Source organism: Gigantopelta aegis, chromosome 15 (genome assembly GCF_016097555.1).
Source record: "Gigantopelta aegis isolate Gae_Host chromosome 15, Gae_host_genome, whole genome shotgun sequence".
Taxonomy (NCBI): domain Eukaryota; kingdom Metazoa; phylum Mollusca; class Gastropoda; order Neomphalida; family Peltospiridae; genus Gigantopelta; species Gigantopelta aegis.
The window spans coordinates 5,152,735-5,179,166 of record NC_054713.1 but is presented as its reverse complement, the minus strand read 5'-3'; the positions used below and the strand labels follow the sequence as shown (position 1 = coordinate 5,179,166).

General features: G+C 38.5%; 1 protein-coding gene across 1 annotated transcript in view; it reads left to right on the top strand.

The window, feature by feature from the left end:
• The window catches only part of LOC121390402, a 27,953-nt gene continuing 1,521 nt past the window's right edge, over positions 1-26,432 (top strand). Inside the window, exons 1-3 of the mRNA XM_041522204.1 lie at positions 1-206; positions 3,348-3,437; positions 16,736-16,766. Of these exons, the coding sequence (XP_041378138.1) occupies positions 3,353-3,437; positions 16,736-16,766 (116 nt within the window). The 5' untranslated portion in view covers positions 1-206; positions 3,348-3,352. The remainder of the gene's footprint in view (positions 207-3,347; positions 3,438-16,735; positions 16,767-26,432) is intronic.

Below are 26,432 nucleotides of genomic sequence, written 5' to 3'. Positions count from 1 at the left end.
CTCGGCGCTTTCTAGTCTCGTGTACGCAAGTCCTCTTTCGCTTTCTGCTCTTGACAGCTTTTATTTAAACCTGGTTGTTTCTGCATTCTTTTTGTGCATACGGAAATATTTTATAACTGTATTTTTGAAGAAAAAAAGTCAAAGTTTTTGACGGCAATAGGATTTTACAACCATATCCGATATTTAAATCGATACTTTGCAAAACAGTAAGTATTATTATTAAATTAGATTTTTCAGTTTTCTTGAGTTATAATTTCAACATCTAATGTTTTACATGATATATAAATATATATTATTATTATTATTATTATTATTATTATTATTATTATTATTATTATTTATCATTATTGTCGTAAAAATATGCTCCTCTTTATATGTTAATATTATAGAATAACATTAAATGTTTGTTCGGGATAGGGAATATAATTTTACTAATATTTTTACCACACTGGTTTTTAAAATACACAATGTATTTCAAATTAAAAAACAAAACAAAAACAAACAAACAAAAACCGACAACAACTAAAAGTACACGCGATAAAGATTTCTTCATGTGAACTTATTTGCTTAAAGCAAAATTTAATTCAAAACAGTGTAATTAGCAAAACAAAAGCAAATAAGTCACAGACCCTAGTTTCAACCCGTGAAAATGGACACTAAGTTTAGTTAATCTACAAACCTGTCACAAATGTTTATTAAATTACGACAGAATGAAACAACAGCTTATGATGTTGAAAGGGGAAAATGTCCTTAAAAGGTACATGTAGACTAGAGCTCGTTTCCATAACCGTTATATCTCTGAGGTACATGCGTGTTTAGAAATAAGAAAAATGCATTTCGTGGTAGTAGAAACAATAGGATGACCAGAATCACTTTGAATGTACGGAAAGTAATTTCTGATTTCAATTATCAAAAACGGCTTTAATAGTAAAACGTTTGCCGTGGTGTTAAAAACAACAACTAGGGTATGTCACTTTAAAGAAATTGCCGCCATTGCCACATGCTTGCTACGTCTAACCGATCACTTTTAAAGTGACAGACCCTAATTTGTAAACACTACGACTTTTTTTTTTCTCCATTAAAGCCGTTTTTGAAAATTTAAATTAAAAGTTTTTATATTTTATTATTTAGAGTATTAATTCTTTTTTACACCTGAAGTGGTTTTGGTCATCCAAGTTTTTGTAATACCCTAAAATGCATTTTTCATAATTCTAACAACGCACGTTCGTCTGAGAGGTAATATTCAACGGCTTTAATAGGGAGAGAGAGAGAGAGAGAGAGAGAGAGAGAGAGAGAGAGAGAGAGAGAGAGAGAGAGAGAGAGAGAGAGAGAGAGAGAGAGAGAGAGAAACAACCGTGATAGCTATAGTTATTTTTAAACAATATTTGCCCGTTCAAACATCACAGACTTTAGCTTCTCTCTCTCTTATACATTGATCCAAATGTGTTGTAGGTTTGTAAATTAACTAAAACTTAGTGTCCATTTTCACGGGCTGAAATTAGGATCTGCACCTTTAAAAGCATCATACCACCACTCACCGAATCGTTAGTTTTGTTTCGTTTCGTAAATCTATTAACAAGTTCCTATACTCAAGAGGTTCAGACACGTCCTACCCCCCCCCCCCCCCTTTCACATTGGAAACAGCCCCTTGTTTCGCCAGTAATCGGTTCCAGGGCCAGTGTCGTTATTTTGTGAAGAAGCTCAATAGAATTCGGTTTATGAAAAGTAATAGGTCTTCTTGATTTAGTAAAACTAGTCTGGGAGTGGCAGTCCTCATTTGAATGGTGCAGGAAGGATGTAGGCCTACATGTATTGTCAAGTAAATGATCTCCTTGAGAGTGGCAGTCCTCATATGAACGGTACAGGAAGGATGTAGGCCTACATGTATTGTCAAGTAAATGATCTCCTTGAGAGTGGCAGTCCTCATATGAACGGTGCAGGAAGGATGTAGGCCTACATGTATTGTCAAGTAAATGATCTCCTTGAGAGTGGCAGTCCTCATATGAACGGTGCAGGAAGGATGTAGGCCTACATGTATTGTCAAGTAAATGATCTCCTTGAGAGTGGCAGTCCTCATATGAACGGTGCAGGAAGGATGTAGGCCTACATGTATTGTCAAGTAAATGATCTCCTTGAGAGTGGCTGTCCTCTTATGTACGAGGTACTAGATAGAGATTCATGGAATCAACCACTATTTTGTCAAATGCCCATGTGACTCTGTATTGTACAGATATATGGTATCGGTCGCGTATAACGATTTTGTTTTTTAGATATGAAAATATTAATATAAAATGAAGAAATATTTTTAAAAATAAATATTTGAAGATTACATGTAGGCCGACCTCTTTGTCATTTAAATAGCCCTGTAGTTATTTTTTTTGTTGTTTTTTTTTTTTTTTTTTTTTTTTTGGGGGGGGGGGGGGTCCTAAATAATAACTATAACACTTAAATATGAGGTGGTGCTGTGGCTTTCGGGTGGTTAACTAATTGTTTTTGTGGTCAACCTATAGTGATTTTTTTTCATGGTAGTTACTACGCAACTGTACTCATGAAATAGAAGTCATCTAGTTCTTTCAATGTTATATCATTTTTCAAATAATTTATTTTGATGTAGAAATTGCACTGACATGTATGCAAAAGTTAATGGTAATGTGAAACGATTGACATTACATATTAAATATATTTTCTCATTTTGAATATCAGTATCTGTGTATTCAGAGTGTTTCGACTGACATTACATATTAAATAGATTTCCTCATTTGGAATATCACTATCTATATATTTAGAGCATTTCTGGCAATTTGTAGTATCCCTGTAGGCCAAATTGGATTTTACACCTCAATAGATATTTTAGGAAATGAAATGACTATTCAGCTACTACAAACGTTAGGGCGACCGGAATCATATACAGATGCATTCATTTGTATACTAAACAAGGTACGGGGGCGGGACGTAGACCAGTGGTAAAGCGCTCGCTTGATGCGCGGTCGATCTAGGATCAATCCTAGCCGGTATGCCCATTGGGCTATTTCTCGTTCTACCCAGTGCACCACAACTGGTATATCAAAGGCCGTGGAACAGTGCATACAAAAAATCCCTTGCTACTAATGGAAAAATGTAGCGGGTTTCCTCTCTAAGAGAATATGTAGGAATTACCAAATGTTTGACATCCAATAGCCGATGATTAATAAATCAATATGCTCTAGTTGTGTCATTAAACAAAACAAAACTGTTAAAAACTAAACCATGAAATGTATTTATAATTATTGAAAAGATTCTTAACATCGGTAGGAAACTCGTTATAGTGTGTTTAATATGAGGAACTAAAGAATGGTTTGTTTTCGCAGACACCATGAAGAGTATGGAGTGCCTTGTGGTTCTGTCACTTGTTGCGGGTCTGTTCGTCAGTTTGAGTTTCTCAGCACCAACAAGTCAAGGTGAGAACTATGTGAAAAGGAAAACTAAACGAAAAGAAAAACAAACAAACAAACAAACGAACAAAAACACACATACAAACAGACAGACAGACAAAATAAACAACATTAAATAAACAAGGAAACACACAAACAAAGATAACAATTTGTTTTTTAATAAAAACGAAACGAAACGAAAACACAACATTCAAATTAAATCAAATCAAATTAAACACCCGCTACAGACATTAGGACGACCCGAAAGAAAGTGTATATTTATAAACAAGAAAATAAATATTTAATATTTAAATTTAGTCCTTAACAGGATCTGTCTTGAGGACTGTCTCTTTAAGCTACATAAACTAACATTTCTTAATATTAGAGTCAAACTTTGTTTAAATTTAGTCCTTAACAGGATCTGTCTTGAGGACTGTCTCTTTAAGCTACATAAACTAACATTTCTTAATATTAGAGTCAAACTTTGTTTAAATTTAGTCCTTAACAGGATCTGTCTTGAGGACTGTCTCTTTAAGCTACATAAACTAACATTTCTTAATATTAGAGTCACTCCACTACAGCGCATACACTTGTTAAAGGGACAGTCCCCAGTTTACAACCATTGTAAAATGTTTCAGATCAATGGAACCTTTTTGATGACGTAAGATTCAGATTACATACATTTTCTTATTTAGAATATCAGTGTCTGTATTTATAAGTGTTTGTTGTTGTCCTAATGCTTGTAGTAGTCCAAACCGGATTTTACCTCCAAATAATTTCATACGTACTAAAACATATATATCACGAATTAAACAAAAAACTGAGTGCTACAAACATTAGGTTATTTTTTTAACATTAGTTAGTATACGACCGCAAATACATTCGATATACATACACTGGTATTCTAAACAAAAAAATGTATTTAGTATGAAATAGTAGTCGCCAACAAGGCTCTGTTATCGCAAACATCTTACAATGGCTGCAAACTCACGACAGTCTCTTTAATCATCGGCTATGGGATATCAAACATTTGTTAATTTGATAAGCTTATAGAGGAAACTCATTACATTTTTTCTATTAGTAGCAAGATATCTTTTATATATTCACCATCCCAGACAGCACATACCACGGTCTTTGATATGCCACTCGTGTTGCACTGGCTGGAACGAAAAATAGTCCAATCAACAGGACTGGGATTGATCCTAGACAAACCCCATATCAGGCGAGCACATTACCACTGGACTACGTCCCACATTTCTAAATCAAATCTTTAATATAATACTCAAGATAAGTTAAACCTCTAACGACGTCGATTAATCGGACTTGGGGCAACAGAAGAAAACTAATAAACTAGTTTGAGCTCAGTGATAATTAATTAAATTCGAAAATCCGTTTGGTAGAAATTCCCAGATCAGGCGGTTTTGGAAATGATCCTAGGTGCTAAACGTATGACGCAGGGGATATGCTATGACGTTCATAGGTTGCACTATGCCAGTTAGAACCCCCTGGGTGACAACGTTAAAACATATGTGGCTAAAACTATTATATATGCAATATATCAATTAAGCTATGAACCATAAACATGAATACTAAATCATATCCTCACAAAGAATTGCCATGACGTTCATAGATTGCACTATGCAAGTTAGAACCCCCTGGGTGACAACGTTAAAACATATGTGGCTAAAACTATTATATGTGCAATATATCAACCAAGTTATGAACCGTAAATATGAATACTAAATCATATCCCCACAAAGTAATAACTGACAAAAGTGTAACCATCCATGTTTCATTTTCGATAGAACATGGTGTCACATCACGGCTAGCCCGAGTACTCTGCCGTTCGGGAGCTAGACGGACATTTATTTGTACGGTTATGAGCGATCATAACCGTACAAATATCCGTCTAATTAACTGCTATATTAAAAGGACAGACCCTAGTTTCAGCCCATGAAAATGCACACTAAGTTTAGTTAATCTACAAACTTGTAACATATTTGGATAAAGTTACAATTGAGTGAAACATGAGTTTGTGACTTTGAAATGGTGAAATACCCTCTGAAAATAGACTAAAATTCGACTCCATAACTGTTACTTCTCAAATATGAGAAATGCATTTTGCGATATTAAAAACACCAGGATGACCCAAAACACTTCGAATGTACGGAAATGGATAATCTAAACAATACAACCATAGTAAAGTATTATTCCAGTTACCAAAAACGGCTCTAATAGTAAAAAATATGCCTTAGTGTTTAAAAACTAGAGCATGTCCCTTTAAATGTACCGGTCGTTTTGAATTTTGACCCAGCTGGATGTTATTTGGTATAGTTTGCGGTCATTGTTAAGATATTTCAAAGATTACCAAAGTCTTTGTAGAGACTACAATTACATCTTAAATGCACTGTCTTATTTATCATATCATTCTCTGTATATTCAATGTTTATAACTCAACAGGCCTCGATGGTGTCGTGGTTAAGCCATCGGACATAAGGCCGGTAGGTACGGGGTTCGCAGCCCGGTACCGGATCCCACCCAGAGAGAGTTTTAACGACTCAATGGGTAGGTGTAAGGCCACTTCATCCTCTTCTCTCTCACTAACCACTAATCCACTGTCCTGGACAGACAGCCCAGATAGCTGAGGTGTATGCCCAGTGCATCGTGCTTGGTCCCTAATTGAATATAAGCACGAAAATAAGTTGAAATAAATGAAATGTAGAACTCAAACTTTAAAAAATTTCCTAAATATGTTACTGCCTAGGTACGAAATTATTGAGATGGAAAGTTTTGTTTGTGTTATTACAAACATTAGGAAAACACATTGAATATACAGCCATTGATATCCTAAACAAGAACATGTGTATAATGTGATTCTAGTCGTTAAAAATAAACGTCTTTGGGAGTGGCAGTCTTCGCTGAGCAGTACAGGAAGGACGTATTGTCCTGCAATTTTTCGTGCTTATATCCAATCAAGGTTCAAGCACGCTGTCCTGGGCACACGCATCAGCTATCTGTCCAGGACAGTGGGTTACTTGGTTAGTGAGAGAGAAGAGGGTGTAGTGGCCTTATACCTACCCAATAGGCCCTTAAGTAAGAACTCGCTCTGGGTTGGAGCCGGTACCGGGCCGCGAACCCTGTACCTACCAGCCTGTAGTCCGATGGCTTAACCACTGCGCCATAGAGGCCGGCAAAGAATCTTCTTGAGACTGGCTAGCCTAGGTTCGTGTTGATGAGCCGAGGCTCAAGGAATCAACCACTATTTGGCTAAATGCCTATTCGACTCTGCCTTGTCAAGCGAGTACGGTTTTGTGCATGCATAACGGTTCTGTCGTTCCGATTTACAATGAGTGCAATCTGGAGACAGTATCTGGCCTCAGATTACAGTTATCTTCCCATTTGGTTGTCGAAAATCCGGAAATTTGTCCGCGCATGTAGTCTGCTGTTTGACTGTGATTATTTCATGGCAGACAGCTATGAAGTGGCAACTGTTTGACTGAAGTGACAGGGGATAGCATGTAGTGTGTAAACATGTGTAACTTGTTGACATTGATGACTTGTTTGTGGTAATTCCGGCCCATGCAAAAGTAGTGCTTTTTGTGTAAAATGGGTGTACTCCGGCCTGGTTTAGAGGGTGTGTTTGTTTAAAGGGACATTCCTGAGTTTGCTGCATTTTTAAAGATGTTATTGTCTAACAGAGACTTTTTAACGATTGTAATTGCATATCAAGTATATATTTTTGGGCATAAAATATTAGTGACTGTATATTCAACGTGTGTTTGATTGTTCTAATATTTGTACTAGGTTAAATTTAATTTTATTTCCTAAACCATATCTTTTCATACGTACGAAATTATTTGAAGACGTAATCCAGTTTGGACTTCTTACAGATATTAAAGACGACCAGAAACACACTGAATATACAGACACTGATATTCTAAACAAAAAAATATATTTAATATGTAAGTTTAATCGTAGAAATATTTTATTAGTTCGATACATCTTACAATGCAGCAAACTCAGGAATGTCCCTTTAAACAAATATCCTGGGAGAAAGAGCTGGACAACAGGGGTTGTCCTTTTCAGGGTATGTGCCCCCCTGGCAGGCAAAGGTACATACAGAAATCCATGGACCTGCTGATATTAATAAAAATGTTATAGAAACATATAGCGTATTTAATTGTGGTATGTGGCCATCTTCGCGCCCCAGATACGAACTAATTAAAATTGTGATTTCGCCTACGGTTACAGCAGACGCAAAAGATAACATACATCACACAAGAAACAACAGAAATGCTTTTATTATTATTTCACTATGATGTTTTTTTAATTGAAAATATATTCTTCACTTTCACTGGCTGTGTGTCCGTCTGTCTGTTTGTCTGTCTGTGTGTCTCTCTCCCTTTTCATTTGTCTCTTTCTCGATGTATTCCATTCCGCCTTTCTGTCTGTTTATATTTGCCTTTATCCGTCTCAATCTGTATGATTGTTTGTATCTCTGTCTGTCCGTCTCTCACTCACTCATTCTCTCTTTCTGTCCGTCTGTCTGTCTCTCTATCTGTCCGTCTGTTTATCTCTCTGTCTCTATCTCTCTTTCTCCCTCTCTGTCTGTCTCTATCTCTGCCTCTGTATGTGTGTCTCACTCTCTGTAACAAAATATATATTAAATATTATTTATTATGACATTGCGCTAAACAGTATGCAAGCTACACGCATATATAAGCACGGCACAGAGTTTGCTTCGTGGTTCATCTATATGATAATGTCGCTAGTGAACATCAAATTACAGTGTCTACAGCGTTCTTTTCGCCGTAATTAAATAAGAAGGAAAACTTTCTACAACAGATCCCCGCAGGGATTATAAAAGTGATACTGTAAGGGAAAAGCTAAAGAAATGTCTTATTTAACGACATGGGGCGGGACGTAGCCCAGTGGTCAAAAGTTCGCTTGATGCGCGGTCGGTCTAGGATCGATCCCCGTCGGTGGACCCATTAGGCTATTTCTCGTCCCAGCCAGTGCTCCACAACTGGTGTAACAAAGGCCGTGGTATGTACTATCCTGTCTGTGGGATGGTGCATATAAAAGATCCCTTGCTTCTAGTCGAAAAGAGTAGCCCATGAAGTGGCGACAGCGGGTTTCCTCTCTCAATATCTGTGTGGTCCTTAACCATATGTCTGACGCCATATAACCGTAAATAAAATATGTTGAGTGCGTCGTTAAACAGAACATTTCTTTCTTTATTTAACATCGCAACACGAGTCAGTTTATAGCAAACAATGATACCACTAGAACACTGCTTCATCGAAAATTAAACGTTTTTGTTTTTATTTAACGACATCACTAGATTATTTTTATTAATTAATGATCGGTTGTGGCATATAGTCTTCACATGAAACCCGCTACATATTTAATTAATTTTTAATTATACAAAAGATGTAAAAACAAGTTTGATCTCATTATAATAAAAACGTTAGGACAATGAAAAACACACTGGGTATACTGACACTAATATTCTAAATCTGAAATACATGTATATAATTAATGTTAGATACCATGTAAAGTTTGTTTTGTTTAACGGCACCACTAGAGCACATTGATTAATTAACCATCGGCTACTGGATGTCAAACATTTGGTAATTTTGACGTATATAGTCATCAGAGGAAACATGCTATTTTTTTTTCTAATGCAGTTGGGGATCTTTTATATGCCCACATACAGGATAGCGCATGCCACTGCCTTTGATATACCAGTCATGGCGAACTGGCTGGAACGACAACTAGCCCAATGTGTCCACCGACGGGAATCGAACCCAAACCGACCGCGCATGAAGCGAGCACTTTACCACTGGGCTACGTCTCGCCCTCCTAGATACTATATAGTCTTAGTTTAAAATGTGTTGACTGTGTCTTTCTCTTCGTCAATCATATTCATATGTGCTCTAGTGGTGTCGTTAAACAAAACAAACCTGTTTTTCATATTCATATACTTGCCTTTGTTTGACCCCCAATTGCTGATGAATATTTTTGTGCTGAGGTGTCGTTAAACATTCAATCATTCATTCGTTTATTCATTCATTCATTCATTCTGTGTCTGTCTCCCTTTGTGTATCCTTCTGTCTCTGTCTGTGTCTCACGTCTTTCTGTCCGTGCTGTATGTGCCCCTTTCTTCTCTCTCTCTCTCTCTCTCTCTCTCTCTCTCTCTCTCTCTCTCTCTCTCTCTCTCTGTGTCTCTCTGTCTCTCTCTCTCTCTCTCTCTCTCTCTCTCTCTCTCTCTCTCTCTCTCTCTCTCTCTCTCTCTCTCTCTCTCTCTCTCTCTCTCTCTCTCTCTCTCTCTCTCTCTCTCTCTCTCTCTCTCTCTCTGTTGTGTGTGTGTCTCTCTCTCCCAAAATATTGAACTAACTATGCCGCATAGTGGTAGTTTAAAATGTATTGAAGTGTCATTACACGAATATTACTTTCGTTACAATTTGTATAAGGCTGTAAACATCAAACGGCATTGACGAGAAAGGTTGTTTAAATTCTAGCCAGAGCACCTTGGCGTATAAGATTAACGATCATAGCGGTCCAATATTACTAATGAGTTAGCTACCAACACGACTAATTTGAAAGTCTGATGGTCGTAAATCAGGGGCGTGTTTGCTGGGACCTACATAGTTATAGTGCCAACTGATGGCATTTCAATCTCGAGAGCAGCGATAATGGGGGATTCACGGGGTGAGGTGAGGATTCCTAGGGTGAGCAGCCTTTCTAAGCGGCTGCAAGGTGTTCTAACGACTCTTGTGTCGGCCATAATAGAAATATTTCAAAACCCCACCGTTACTGTTACGGATAGTGAAAGGTCACCACTTTGAGAGTACTTGGTGACGTCACAGCAATTTGCTTGCCGCTCTTTACGATTAAAAGGCCTGTTACACGTAATAAATGTTAATGGCTATTGAATTTTAACAATAATAATAATACATAAATAAATAACACATCTAAGAATGCCGCCATCTTAATGTCGCTAACCGTGCATAAACTGTGAAACTAGTTAAACTAGTTAAACGATTGGTACTGCTGTCGAATCATAGCGGGTCGAAAGAAAGAAAGAAATGTTTTATTTAACGACGCACTCAACACATTTTATTTACGGTTATATGGCGTCAGACATATGGTTAAGGACCACACAGAGGAAACCCGCTGTCGCCACTTCATGGGCTACTCTTTCCGATTAGCAGCAAGGGATCTTTTATTTACGCTTCCCACAGGCAGGATAGCACAAACCACGGCCTTTGTTGAACCAGTTATGGATCACTAGTCGGTGCAAGTGGTTTACACCTACCCATTGAGCACTCACTCTGGGTTTGGAGTCGGTATCTGGATTAAAACCCCCATGCCTCGAGTGGGATCCGAACCCAGTACCTACCAGCCTGTAGACAGATGGCCTAACCACGACGCCACCGAGGCCGGTATATAGCGGGTCGAATTTACGAAGGTTGTTTTTCTTAAACGCATGTAGTTAAACATATCTTAAAGTTTCTTTTGTTTAAAGTTTGTTTTGTTTAACGACATCACTAGAGCACATTGATTTATTAATCATCGGCTATTGGATGTAAAACGTTTTCCATTAGTAGCAAGGGATCTTTTATATGCACAATCCCACAGACAGGATTGCACATACCACGGCCTTTGATAGACACGTCATGGTGCACTGGCTAGAACTAGAAGTAGCCCAATGGGACCACCGACGGGGGTCGATCTCAGACCGACCGTGCATCAAGCCAGCACTTTACCACTGGGCTACTTAAATGCATGTAGTTATACGCGTGTGAGATGTAAACAGGCTTTGTACATTCGTCCCATTATATAATTATGATTAGTAAAGGTGTCGCTGTGAAACCTCTCTAATAATACATTCACAGATAATAACTATAAAGGCTTTTATAGACTGGATGCGGCGCGTGTGTGCGTTCCGACTGTTACGTCGTATGTGTCTGATGCGTGTTTTAGGCATATAAACCATATACGATAGTTTCATTGTGACTGACCGCATGCATGTTGCAGACTCACGCATCGCACCCATGCAGTCTGGACGCCGTCATTAAAACAAATGGATTTCGATTTATTTATCCCGACCGCACACTCGTGCCGCATCCAATCTGTATGAAGATTTATAGTATCCTTTTTAATTGCACCCCTTTTTGAAAAAAAAATATTGATCCGCCATTGGGTGCTGGCATAGAATTAAAGTCGAACCTTTCCCGTGATTATTAAATTCTAGAATTTATAAATGAACGAACGAACGAACGAACGAATATTTAACGACACTCAAGCACAAAAATACCAAACTTGTCCTAGCGGCCACCTGTAATCAGCGGTCACCTTCCCTAAGCGCCACTTTTTCCCCTCCAAAATTATTTTTAATGTACATGCACCTGAAAGAAGCGGTATTAGTGGTGAAATGCCCCTCCCCCATTTCACCACTACTACCGGTCACCTGTCTAACGCGACCAGCGGCCACCTAAATCGGATCCCAAAATCGATAAAATACCTGTCATTGTAAATGTTTACTGCTATATGAAAGGGATATTTTAGAAACAGCGACAAAGGGCAGCAAATAAGCGACCTTCAAACCTTCAGCAATACAGTGCAGTGGGGATTGGGAGACGCCCTAACTAAAAAAAACCCCTCCTAAACAGGTCTGATGTTTTTACTATGCCCCGATTCTATTTTAAGACTTACTAGATTGATCTTTTTATTTACACTGGGCCGTAGTTTACGGCATTTGAGGATATATACATACATCAGTCAATACAAGTGTAACAAGGTGGTGGGTGTACATCAATGTACATAAATACAAAGATAGCCTACACTCGAATACACAGAATATCAGCCTACACTCGAATACACAGAATATCAGCCAGAGAATTTGAAAGTATTTATAATTGAATAGTTTTCTAAGGACACCAGCTTTTTTAGAGTTAAATAATGTATAAAATTGATATGTATTTGGTTTAGACTGACAGAAAGATGGTAAGTAACGATTTCTTTCATTCTTGAAATAAATACATGAAAATATATAATGAAACTCATCTCCGATATCGTAATTATTACACAATGGACATATTCTATTTTGTAGTGGTACATTTTACCATCTGCCGTTTCAATTGGAAGATTATGGTTTGATAATCTAAAACGACATAATAGGCACAGCTGACTGCATAGCAACTAACGAAATGGTAATGTGTGATCTTTTCACAATCGGCTATTCTCGATCGATGCACTCATATCGTGTGGCGTTACCTTTACTTTCCTCAGTTACGTAAAGCTACACATGGTCCCATTGTTTTACTTCGAAGCTTTACGTGGCTATTCTTGATCGATGCACTCATATCGTGTGGCGTTACCTTTACTTTCCTCAGTTACGTAAAGCTACACAGGGTCCCATTGTTTTACTTCGAAGCTTTACGTGGCTGTTCTTGATCGATGCACTCATATCGTGTGGCGTTACCTTTACTTTCCTCAGTTACGTAAAGCTACACATGGTCCCATTGTTTTACTTCGAAACTTTACGTGGCTATTCTCGATCGATGCACTCATATCGTGTGGCGTTACCTTTACTACCCCAGTTATGTTAAGCTAAACATGGTCCTATTGCTTTATTTCGAAACTTTACGTGGCTATTCTCGATCGATGCACTCATATCGTGTCGCGTTACCTTCACTGTCCCCAGTTACGTTCAGCTAGACATGGCCCTATTGTTTTATTTCGAAATTTTACGCTGTACTAACCAGCAATATCACTGTCGTTCTGAGTTAGTTTTACACTTCAACAGGACACTTAGTCTGTTAAATCCGCTGAACAGCGTTTCATATTTTATGCATGTGTACGGGTGTGTGATGTCCACGGGATTTGATACTCACCTGTGAATAATTAATACCGAGAACAAAAGGCGATAATTATGAATTCATCCTCTAATGGAGTGGTCCTCCCATGTAGAAAATCAACGGTGAGGCAATTCACCTTTCATATCATGAGTATACTATCGTTATTAGTATTGCCATATGGGAATGAATGAATGAATGAATGCATGTTTAACGACACCCCGGCTATTTCCATATGGAAGCAAAGATTTAACAATCTTAATACACCGCGAAGGTTTCAGTGTGCACGAGTTCGATGTACGTTAAACCAATGCAGAAATTTCCCACTGAGAAAATATTAATAAATGTATTTATTACAGTAGGCTTTACATCTTTTATATACAAAAATATACATAAACACAAACATAATTTAGCGATAGTATAATTGAGAAGTAGTGAATATATTAAATACAAATATAACTTTTGTGTGGATTTTTTTGTGTGGGAGTGGGTTTCTTTTTGGTCTTTTTTTTTTTTGTGAAGAGGGACATTTTTTTAAGTCAACGTGCAGAAAAGGTGTGAATTTGTTTATTTACATGGTTAAAATAAACAATTAATACCATTCCCAGTCGATGCGGTGGTGGTGCTGGTGTATGTGTGGGGAGGGGGAGGGGAGTTGGGGGGGGGGGGGGCATTTGGAACAGTTTCGTTTGTCCCTTGATTTTAGCTCAGCCGGTTAAGCCCTCGCCAGGGGTGCTTGCGTCGCAGGATCGAACCACCATTCATTTAATTGTGTTTTTTTTCTCGTTCCAACCAGTGCACCATAACTGGTCAAAGGCCGTGGTATGTGCTTTCCTGCCTATGGGAAAGTGCATATTACAAAAGATCCCTTACTGCATTTGGAAAAAGTGTAGCGGGACTATGTGTAGAATTACCAAATGGTTGACTTCCAATAGCCATTAATTAATTAATTAATTAATGTGCTTTAGTGGTGTCGTTAAACAAAACAGACTTTAATTTTAACTTTTTCAATGTAATCTACACCAAATCGACATACGCTATATTTAGCTATTGTATCTGTGACCAATACGCCAAAAAAAAAAATATATATATATATATATGTATATATAAATAGAGGCTATTTCGTGATTTTTTTCGAATACGATTTTTATGTCAACTCGTGATGTGTGAAAACCATATGGTTTTCACACATCACGAGTTGACATAAAAATCGTATTCGGAAAAACACCATGAAATGGTCTATTTATTATATACAGATTTCCTAATTTTTGACAATATCTTTCGCTTTTTGGTAATATCTTTCGCTTATCCTATCGAAAACACGTAACGTCATGATATATTTCTTCCTATGGAACTTTGCCAGAATATTTACTTGACCATAGACTTTTAAAAAGAAATTTGAATAAAAATTCTCTTTATTAACATTTATTTAACAATACTGCAGTGAAAACATACCTGACAACGCGATCCTCTAAAAACTCCCACAAAAACAAAACGAGTCGAACGCCGTTAAATTCTTACACTTACACTCGATGACACTACATTCTGTCATCATTATGCAGCTTCGTATTCAATTCGTTTTATATATTTTGTCGTAATTGCACTTCGTATCCCTTTTTTTTTATAGGTGCAGTTGTTTAAATTACATTTTTTATTTTTTACATTCGGTCAGATGCATTGGTAATCATCAAATTTAAATACGAAGAAACGAGACAAAGGGAGATAATTTAATCATGCACTTTTACAAAAAAGTAAATACGATTTCTATATATATATATATATATATATATATATATATATATATATATATATATATATGTATGTATTTCTAAAATACAGTGAAAATATGACTTTTCACCGGATATGACTTTTATGGTTTCCGTAGATCTATATATTTCATTGCTATGTATATAATAAATATATATATGCTTCATTGAATACTATTGAAGGAAAATATCTACGCTTATACGGATTTTGACACATTCGTTATGCGCACAACACAAATTACGGATTAGTCATACGGATTAGCCAAAACAAATAATAGAATTTGCGCCTCAGCATTGTTTTGTATATAATTACATGTCGATCCATTTGACTTGAGTGGACTACAGCTGTATGTGACAGAGTCCCAGTAATAGCCAAGAGCCGCTGGATATTCGAATTACAACACGACAAATACATAACAATGAGGTAACTCGATATTAATTTTACCACAGGAATCCGTGGGGGACGTAGATTAGCGGTTCATTGTGTAAATCGTGTTGCCGCCGAAACAAAGGAAAGTTCGTTTTGTTTAACGACACCACTAGAACATATTGATTTATTAATCACCGGCTATTGCTAAAGTTTGTTTTGTTTAATGACACCACTAGAGCACATTGATTTATTAATCATAGGCTATTGGTAATTTTGACATATAGTCTTAGAGAGGAAACCCGCTACATTTTTAGCATTAGTAGAGTACCATTCCATAGACAGGATAGCGCATACCACGACCTTTGATATACCAGTCGTGGAACACTGGCTGGAACGAGAAATAGCCCACCGACGAGGATCGATCCCAAATCGACCGCGCATCAAGCGAGCGCTTTACCACTGGGCTACTTGCCGCCCGTCGTGCCGACAACGCCGCGAATATATAACAGTTTATTTCAAATGTTATTAGTGCTAGAGTCACGGGGTATGAAAGCTGGTAACATTGTTTGTGAGATACTCATTAACAATATGAAGGATCGCAACTCGATAAACTAATAACGAAACACACCTACACCGACCATTATACAGTCCGATCTGCACTAACCCAGTTATTATTAGACGTATACTGCATATAATGTGTGTTTGATTAAATTCACCCTCGGGTATTATTATAAATACTAAATTTATTCGTCAATATAGGAACGTTACAAACGTGTTAACTCACACAATGTCAACGTGTATATTATGTTAATAACAGCGGCAACAACAACGAACAATAAATAGAAAATATATAAAAAGTACAATCATAATGTATAGGTAGAATATATAAATATATATAAAAAACATACCACACAGTCGAGTCGATCACTATTCGACACACAAGTTAACTATAAGCGCCAGGGACGTGCATAGGTTTTAGCTGGAAAAGGCGTTTAAATTTATTTAAAAACTGTTTTCTGAAGATATTTAAGAAATAGAATACTACATTCGTGTCCGTTAGATACCATTCATCTTACAGCTCGTTGTTTAAACACGTATTCAACTCGCTTTCGCTCGTTAGATACGTTTTTGAACAATTTGTTGTAAGATAAACGGTATCTAACGGACGCTCATGTAGTATTCTCAATATAGATATAGATGATAGGAATATAGATATAAATATAGATGATATTGACATTTAAATTTGTTGAATATAACTATAATTTCTATTATGTAAGAATATTTTTTTTATTTCTTTTTTAATGCGTTTACATTTTTCATTTTCAGTCTCCAGTCATCAAAAAGAGAATGCACACAGGTAAGTGATGACGTCATTGACCTGGTCCAGATCGGCAAACACCCAATAACCTAGTTTGTGTATCTGGAGTCAAAAATATAATTTAGGGCTCTCATCGCCTACTAATATAAATATGGATGGATATAGCTGATTGGTAAAACGCGCGATTAAACGGATCGGTCGCCGCCAATAGATTCGGTGTTTTTTCTCCTGGTTGTCACGGGGAAAACCCCCCGAATCTACCGAGATTCTGCGACAAACCACACCTTAAGCGAGCGCTCTACCACCGAGCTACACCCATCCTCCTACAGATTCACCTTAAATACACATAAAAATACTCGAAAAAAACAACAAAACAACCCCAACTCAAATAAAATCAAAGCAACGTAACGCAAACCAAAGCCAAAAAAGCACCAAAACAGAAAAGCAAAACAAAATAAAGCAAAGCAAAAAAAAAAAAGAAAGAAAGAAAGAAAGAAAGAAAGAAAGAAAAGCAACACAAAACAAAGCAAAACAAAGTAAAGAAAAAAAAACAAAGTAAAGCAAAAGGAAATAAAATAAAGCAAAGCAAAACAGCAAAAGAACCCCCAATCAATCACAATTAAAGAAAAACAAAGCAAAGCAAAGTAAAACAAAACTAAACACAGCCAAACGAAACAAAGAAAAGCAAAACCAGACAAAAAACCCTGCTGGCTGATAAGTAAACTAATGGTTAATTTGTCGTCTTGGATGGATGTTCCACAAATATTAACAGGATAGCAAATACCACAACCTTCAGTAACCCACTGGGATTCCTAATAGACTGATAATGTCTTCAATTACCCCTCGACCTACTCCCACAACCTTGACCTACTCACCATCCAAAGCGTTAATAACAGCTTTGGTTTTCTTGCTTTGGTTTTCGTTAAAATATCAAGGGTTACGTTAACAGTGACATTTTAGCTTCACAGACAGTTACAAAGAGTAAATTCTGTTACGGAAATGTAAGTTAATTTATAAATTACTTTACTACCAAAGTATCTGCTGTTAACTGGCATCTAAGACTAAACACGTTTACAAGAACTCAAGGATCATACCCTAAGGCAAAGAGAGATATTTTGCTGTTAAAAACGGATGCAAGAGATTTTTGCTTTAGCAACAGGTGTTAGGTGGCGAATTCGTATGATAAATGATCCAGAACGAAACTCGTTTACTTCATATAGGCTACTTTTCGATTAGCAGAGAGAGAGAGAGAGAGAGAGAGAGAGAGAGAGAGAGAGAGAGAGAGAGAGAGAGAGAGAGAGAGAGAGAGAGAGAGAGAGAGAAGGAAGGAAATGTTTTATTTAACGCTGCACTCAGCACATTTTATTTACGGTTATATGGCGTCAGACATATAGTTACGGACCACACAGACAGGATAGTACATACCACGGCCTTTGATATACCAGTCTTGGTGCACTGGCTGGAGCGAGAAATAGCCCAATGGGCCCATCGACAGGGATCGATCCCAGATCGACCGCGCATCGAGCGAGCGCTTTACCATTGGGCTACGTCTCGCACCTATTCGAATGACGTCTTTAACGAGGGACTCCGCGCTTCCATGATCCGCGAATTCGTAAAACATTGTTGGAAAAGTGATTCGAAATTCACGTACACGGATCATACACAGAAACACAGACCAGAGGCAAACCAGAGGAAACACAGACCAGAGGCAAACCAGAGGAAACATAGACCAGAAGCGGATCTAGGGACAGTTATAATTTTATTATGTATTAATTTTTATTTTTTTACGATCCCCTCCAAACCTCCCCCAAAGTTCCTTTGACATTCCGACTCATGCCATTGGCCCCCCCCCCCCCCTAAATGGATTTTCTGGATCCGCCACTGCAGACATGGCAGACACATTATTTCAATAATTCTCGGACTCATGGGAAACGTGCATGTGGAATCGTAGCTTAATACATTTTTGTATGACGTACATTATTATAATTAGCAGATAAGAGAAACTATATCGAACGATGGTGTGCGAAGGTAAGACAGTTAATGTCGATGGTCTATTATTAATGATTTAATAACAACAAATATACGCGGATATTGGAACTTTAACTGTAACATATGAGTTATCACATTCTGATATTTCCGAGAGAACGACGAGAATACACGACATGCAGACAATGCGATGATAAATTAATGACCAAATAATCTAACAATCCATACAATTACCACGAAACTAAAAATAGTTAGGTCATTACATGGGATTTGCCTTCGTCATAGGATTCAGACGACAAACTGGAAAATATCACTCCCACGAAATGACCCCACCTACGACAAGACTCCGCCCACACAGGGTATTATCAAGAACCACTAGACGTCAGTCACTGATTGACGTGCAGACGAAATCTAAACAGTGTGGGATGATGTGATCAGTTGTCCGTATATATTTTTTTTAAAACTTATTTTCGTGCTTATATTCAATTACGGTTCAAGCACGCTTTCCTGAGCACACATCTCAGCTATCTGGGCTGACTGTCCATGGCAGTGTGTTAGTTGTTAGTGAGAGAGAAGAGGGTGTAGTGACCTTACACCTACCCATTGAGCACTTGAGAATTCGCTCTGCGAACCCTGTACCTACCAGCCTGTAGTCCGATTGCTTAACCACGACGCCACCGAGGCCGGTCAGTTGTCCGTATTAAAGTCGCAGAGCCTAGTTTTTAAACATTATGGAACTCATTAATAGGTTTACGAAACGAAACAGAAGTAATAACTCGGAGAGTGGTGGTATGGTGCCTTTAAAGTACTCCGTAATACGCAAGCATGTTACAATGGCGGCAATCTCTTTAAAGTGACATACTCTAGTTTTTAAACACTGTGGCGTAGTTTTCACTATTAGAGCCGGACTTTTTTTTAATTATAACTGAAATCAAACATTACTTACATTTTATTGTTTACGTTATCCATCTCCGCAGATCCCAAGTGTTTCTGGTCATCCTGGTGTTTAGTTTGTAATACCGCGAAATGCATGTTTCGTAATAATAAAAACGCACTTACCTCTGAGAAATAAAGGTTATGGAGACGAGCTCTAGTCTATTTATAGACGGTATTTTTCCATTTTACCTCCACAGACTCCTGGTTTCCTGTAATTTAACCACATGGTTTACAGGTTTGTTGATTAACCGGGTCGAAACTAGAGTCTGCGACTTTTAAAAAACTGATTTCTATTTTTGGAGTGGAATGAAGCTTATGTGAAAAGACAGACAGGCGACAGAGCGCAGGATCGATCGCCGTCGATGGACTTAAGATCTTTTCCCGTCACATCCAGTGCCGCTCGACTGGTATATAAAAATACCGTGGTATGTAGTGTCCTGTCTATTGGTGGGGTCATATATAGACTTCCTTCCCACAGACACGACAACACATACCAAGGCCTTTGGTAAATTCGTCTTGAGGCACTGGTTGGGTATGGTAAAAAACAAACATTGATAAATCTAAACCTGTACAGGACATATCTCAGTGGTCATAGATAGTAGGTATGGTATGCACCCATGAACCACTCTCGAAACAGTGATGATAACAGGTGTTCACGAACGATGAAAAAGTATGTACATGTACACGGCTAAGTTAGGGTATAACATCAAACAAAATGTTACGTGAGATACATATTGTATAAACATCCTTTAGTCGGGGGCGGGACGTAGCCCAGTGGTAAAGCGCTCGCTTGATGCGTGGTCGGTTAAGGATCGATCCCCGTCGGTACCTCCATTGGGCTATTCTCGTTCCAGCCAGTGCTCCACAATTGATGTAACAAAGGTCATGGTATGCAGTACCCTGTCTGTGGGATGGTGCATATAAAAGATCTCTTGCTGCTAATCGAAAAGAGTAGCCCATGAAGTGGCGACAGTGGGTTTCTTCTCTCAATATCTGTGTGGTCCTTAACCATATGTCTGACGCCATATAACCGTAACTAAAATGTGTTGAGTGCGTCGTTAAATAAGACATTTCCTTCCTTACTTCCTTCGTTCCTTTGGTCGTTAAGTTCCTAGTCTGTTCTTCGTTTTTTGAAATAACAAATATATGCAATTTTAAAGATAAATTTTTTTTAAAAATTATGTAATACTTACCCATTGTGAAGAAGGTCTGCTCTTGGAGTTTGAAATTATTATTGCTCAGTTTTTTTGTTTTTTTTATTCATATTTTAACCAATGTTTTTAAAATTTTAATATGATAATAGAACATTTTTGTTATTTCCAAATCGGTTTTAGTTTTAGTTTTACTTTAAGTCAAACTGCAATTGGTACGAAAAAAACTCCAAGAGAAAACAGAAAGAAGAAGAACACAATTAAAACACTGTTTAAAAAGCTAAATAAAAAAAACCCAATAACAAAAAACCACAAAAAACCCCCAAAACAAACAAACAATAACAAACACACAAATAAATACCATCAGAAAACACACATTTAAAATGAAGGCAGACAGACAGACAGACAGACAGATAGCCAGGTATAGATCTATTTGAGAAAGATTTATGACATCGTTAAGACATTAGAAGCGACTGCCCGATATCCATATAGACCGATATATCATCGGGCCAATCTGTGGGCCACACTACACACAAACCAGATGTGACTATTACCAACGTTTAACACCCAAACAGCAACGATTGAATAATCGACTGGTGCCGGCAAACTGTTAAAGCCGTTATGTCGACTAAATGTTTTATTATTTTATCATTTAGAATATATCATCCATATGCTTAACACCCTAACAGCACCAACTGAATAATAGACTGGTGCTGGCAAACTCTTAAAGCCGTTATGTCGACTAAATGTTTTATTATTTTATCATTTAGAATATATCATCCATATGCTTAACACCCTAACAGCACCAACTGAATAATAGACTGGTGCTGGCAAACTCTTAAAGCCGTTATGTCGACTAAATGTTTTATTATTTTATCATTTAGAATATATCATCCATATGCTTAACACCCTAACAGAACCAACTGAATAATAGACTGGTGCTGGCAAACTCTTAAAGCCGTTATGTCGACTAAATGTTTTATTATTTAATCATTTAGAATATATCATCCATATGCTTAACACCCTAACAGCACCAACTGAATAATAGACTGGTGCTGGCAAACTCTTAAAGCCGTTATGTCGACTAAATGTTTTATTATTTAATCATTTAGAATATATCATCCATATGCTTAACACCCTAACAGCACCAACTGAATAATAGACTGGTGCTGGCAAACTCTTAAAGCCGTTATGTCGACTAAATGTTTTATTATTTTATCATTTAGAATATATCATCCATATGCTTAACACCCTAACAGCACCAACTGAATAATAGACTGGTGCTGGCAAACTCTTAAAGCCGTTATGTCGACTAAATGTTTTATTATTTTATCATTTAGAATATATCATCCATATGCTTAACACCCTAACAGCACCAACTGAATAATAGACTGGTGCTGGCAAACTCTTAAAGCCGTTATGTCGACTAAATGTTTTATTATTTAATCATTTAGAATATATCATCCATATGCTTAACACCCTAACAGCACCAACTGAATAATAGACTGGTGCTGGCAAACTCTTAAAGCCGTTATGTCGACTAAATGTTTTATTATTTTATCATTTAGAATATATCATCCATATGCTTAACACCCTAACAGCACCAACTGAATAATAGACTGGTGCTGGCAAACTCTTAAAGCCGTTATGTCGACTAAATGTTTTATTATTTAATCATTTAGAATATATCATCCATATGCTTAACACCCTAACAGCACCAACTGAATAATAGACTGGTGCTGGCAAACTCTTAAAGCCGTTATGTCGACTAAATGTTTTATTATTTTATCATTTAGAATATATCATCCATATGCTTAACACCCTAACAGCACCAACTGAATAATAGACTGGTGCTGGCAAACTCTTAAAGCCGTTATGTCGACTAAATGTTTTATTATTTAATCATTTAGAATATATCATCCATATGCTTAACACCCTAACAGCACCAACTGAATAATAGACTGGTGCTGGCAAACTCTTAAAGCCGTTATGTCGACTAAATGTTTTATTATTTTATCATTTAGAATATATCATCCATATGCTTAACACCCTAACAGCACCAACTGAATAATAGACTGGTGCTGGCAAACTCTTAAAGCCGTTATGTCGACTAAATGTTTTATTATTTAATCATTTACAATAGATCGTTCACAGAAATGTTTGGCGGGGGTGGGGGGGGGGGGGGGGTGTTCCGTCGCAAACAATGAACATTAACAGAAATGTTTATTTTTTATAACGACACCACAAGCGTACATTGATTTAAAGGAGGTGTATCTTTGTGCTAAATATGAACAGTATACACATCGGCATTAACATCCGGGTTCTGTTTTTGTCTCTGGGTTACTTTCGGGCTCCGGGCTGTAAATAAGCCCCTTACTCCATATATAAACAGTTAAAAACAATGGAAGAGTACATCGTGGCTGACGTCACTTCCGGTTTTTTCCGAAAGCTCATCGATAAATATGCATAAACCGGATTTTGATACTGATTGGTGTAATTTCTACGTTTTAAGACAATTACACGTATTTTATTGTTATAAACGTATCTGTATATTATTTTTATATCATTTTGCTTTTAAAATGAGCTTTAATATGGTCTCGTGACATGTTTCCTTTAAATCGTAGGCTATTGGATGCTACTCTCGACGCACTAATTCCAAACCTATACTAAGCTCCCTATTTTACTCTTTAGACCGATTGTTCAAAAATGCGCAAATTTTCTTCATCTAAAATACGCACTTATTCCCGTTGGCATTAATTTTGGCCATCATCCAAATTCTAAATTCCATAGCGCCACCACACCCTCTGCTTGCTCAGGCCCGTACGCAAGGGGGGGGGGGGGGGGCGTGCGATGGTCTGCCGAGGTCCGTCCTTGGATGTGTAAAAAATATTTTGAGGCATAGAAACATTGCAAATTTACTTCCCAGAATGCAGGAAAATGCATCTCCTGCATTCTAGATTTAAACAAATTTCGGGGGAGCATGCCCCCTGACGCCCTAGCAACTCCGGACCTCTCGGCCGTCGATTACGCACCCTTCCCCCCCCCCCCCCCCACCATATACATTTCTGCGTACGGGCCTGTTGCTACCGATCATTTGGGCGGCTGGTGCTCTCTTGCGCCAGTCAGCGCAGGCGGTCCTCTCTCCCACCTTCTGCTACAACAGCTTGTTCTGAAAGTACACGTTAAAACCTAGTCCTGTCCTGGATGTCTAACGCTAGCCTCGGTGGTGTCGTGATTAAGCCATTGGACAAAAGGCTGGTAGGTACTGGGTTCGCAGCCTGACACTAGCCTCGGTGGTGTCATGGTTAAGCCATTGGACAAAAGGCTGGTAGGCAATGGGTTCGCAGCCCCTCTCCTACCTCCTGCTACAACAGCTTGTTCTGAATGTACACGTTAAAACCTAGTCCTGTCCTGGATGTCTAACACTAGCCTCGGTGGTGTCGTGGTTAAGCCATTGGACAAAAGGCTGGTAGGTACTGGGTTCGCAGCCTGGCACCGGCCTCGGTGGTGCCATGGTTAAGCCATTGGACAAAAGGCTGGTAGGTACTGGGTTCACAGCCTGGTACCGGCCTCGGTGGTGTCATGGTTAAGCCATTGGACAAAAGGCTGGTAGGTACTGGGTTCGCAGCCTGGCACCGGCCTCGGTGGTGTCATGGTTAAGCCATTGGACAAAAGGCTGGTAGGTACTGGGTTCGCAGCCTGGCACCGGCCTCGGTGGTGTCATGGTTAAGCCATTGGACAAAAGGCTGGTAGGTACTGGGTTCGCAGCCTAGCACCGGCCTCGGTGGTGTCATGGTTAAGCCATTGATATAAGGCTGGTAGGTACTGGGTTCGCAGCCTGACACCGGCCTCGGTGGTGTCATGGTTAAGCCATTGGACAAAAGGCTGGTAGGTACTGGGTTCGCAGCCTGGCACCGGCCTCGGTGGTGTCATGGTTAAGCCATTGGACAAAAGGCTGGTAGGTACTGGGTTCGCAGCCTGGCACCGGCCTCGGTGGTGTCGTGGTTAAGCCATTGGACAAAAGGCTGGTTGGTACTGGGTTCGCAGCCTGGCACCGGCCTCGGTGGTGTCATGGTTAAGCCATTGGACGAAAGGCTGGTAGGTACTGGGTTCGCAGCCTGGCACCGGCCTCGGTGGTGTCATGGTTAAGCCATTGGACAAAAGTCTGGTGGGTTCGCAGCCTGGCACCGGCCTCGGTGGTGTCATGGTTAAGCCATTGGACAAAAGGCTGGTAGGTACTGGGTTCGCAGCCTGGCACCGGCCTCGGTGGTGTCATGGTTAAGCCATTAGACAAAAGGCTGGTAGGTACTGGGTTCTCAGCCTCACACTAGCCTCGGTGGTGTCATGGGTTAAGCCATTGGACAAAAGACTGGTAGGTACTGGGTTCGCAGCCTGGCACCTGCCTCGGTGGTGTCATGGTTAAGCCATTGGACAAAAGGCTGGTAGGTACTGGGTTCGCAACAGAGCGAGTGTAACAACTCATTGGGTAGGTGTAAGGCCAGCCGCTATCACAGCCCAGACACCAGAGGTGTGTGCCTAGGACAGCGTGCTTGGACATAGCACGAAACTAAGTTGAAATAAATTAATAAAAAGGATGTCTAACATTTGGTAATTCTGATATAATGTCTTGGAGATAACCCATCTGAAATAAAACCAAAACTAAATGAATGTATGTTTAACGATACCCCAGCGCAAAGAATACATCTGCTATAGGTTATCAGACAAAGGTATCAAACCCTCAACATGTTTTTTATTTATTTTTTTATTTCCGGCGGTATGACGTTGATTTTTGCCGGGCTTTTCTTGGTATGATGTCAAACCGCATTTCGAGCCAAAATGCCATCGCGCATGAATTAGGATGTGCATTCTGATTACAATTTGAATATGCCCTTATTTCGGTATCAAATATATCTGTGCAATCCATGCTCTCTGTTTTTTTAAAAGAAAAAAAGAAGAAAAAAAAGCCGCATCGCCGCATCAGTTCTGGAACTTTAAAAAAAAAAAAATTGCCTAAGTAATAAATAAATAAATCATCTGAAATACCACAAATATTTGGACGAATAGAAACACGCTGAATAAACAGACACCGATATTCTAAAGAAGAACAATGTAATTTTAGTCGTAATTCTAAAAACGCACGTTCGTCTGAGAAATAATGATTATCAAGACGAGCTCTTGTTATTTTTAGACGATTTCCCAATTTAAACATCACAAACTTTAGATAGCTTATCTCTGTTATAACCGTATCCAGGTGTGTTACATGTTTGTATATTAACCAAACTTGGTGCCCATTTTCACGGGCTGAAACTCGAGCCTACGCCTTTAATACCAACAAATGGCTGTGATGTCCCCCAACGACACATTGTAATTGATGGCGTATAGACTGCAATAACGTCTGATGTTACGCTTCACAGAAACAATGAGAGGGGCGTTTGCGTCTCATTATCTGTAATCGTATAAGTCGCTTATAACCACAAGGTTTTAATTGGAAATCAGACTTTCTAATATTTCTTCAAACAGACGTGGGTCCCAGGATGCCACGGGTTTAATATAATATAATACGACGAAGATGGATTGCTGTGGATTACATTTGACTCTATTTTCCTCCGCTTTGCTGTATTACAAGAATAGG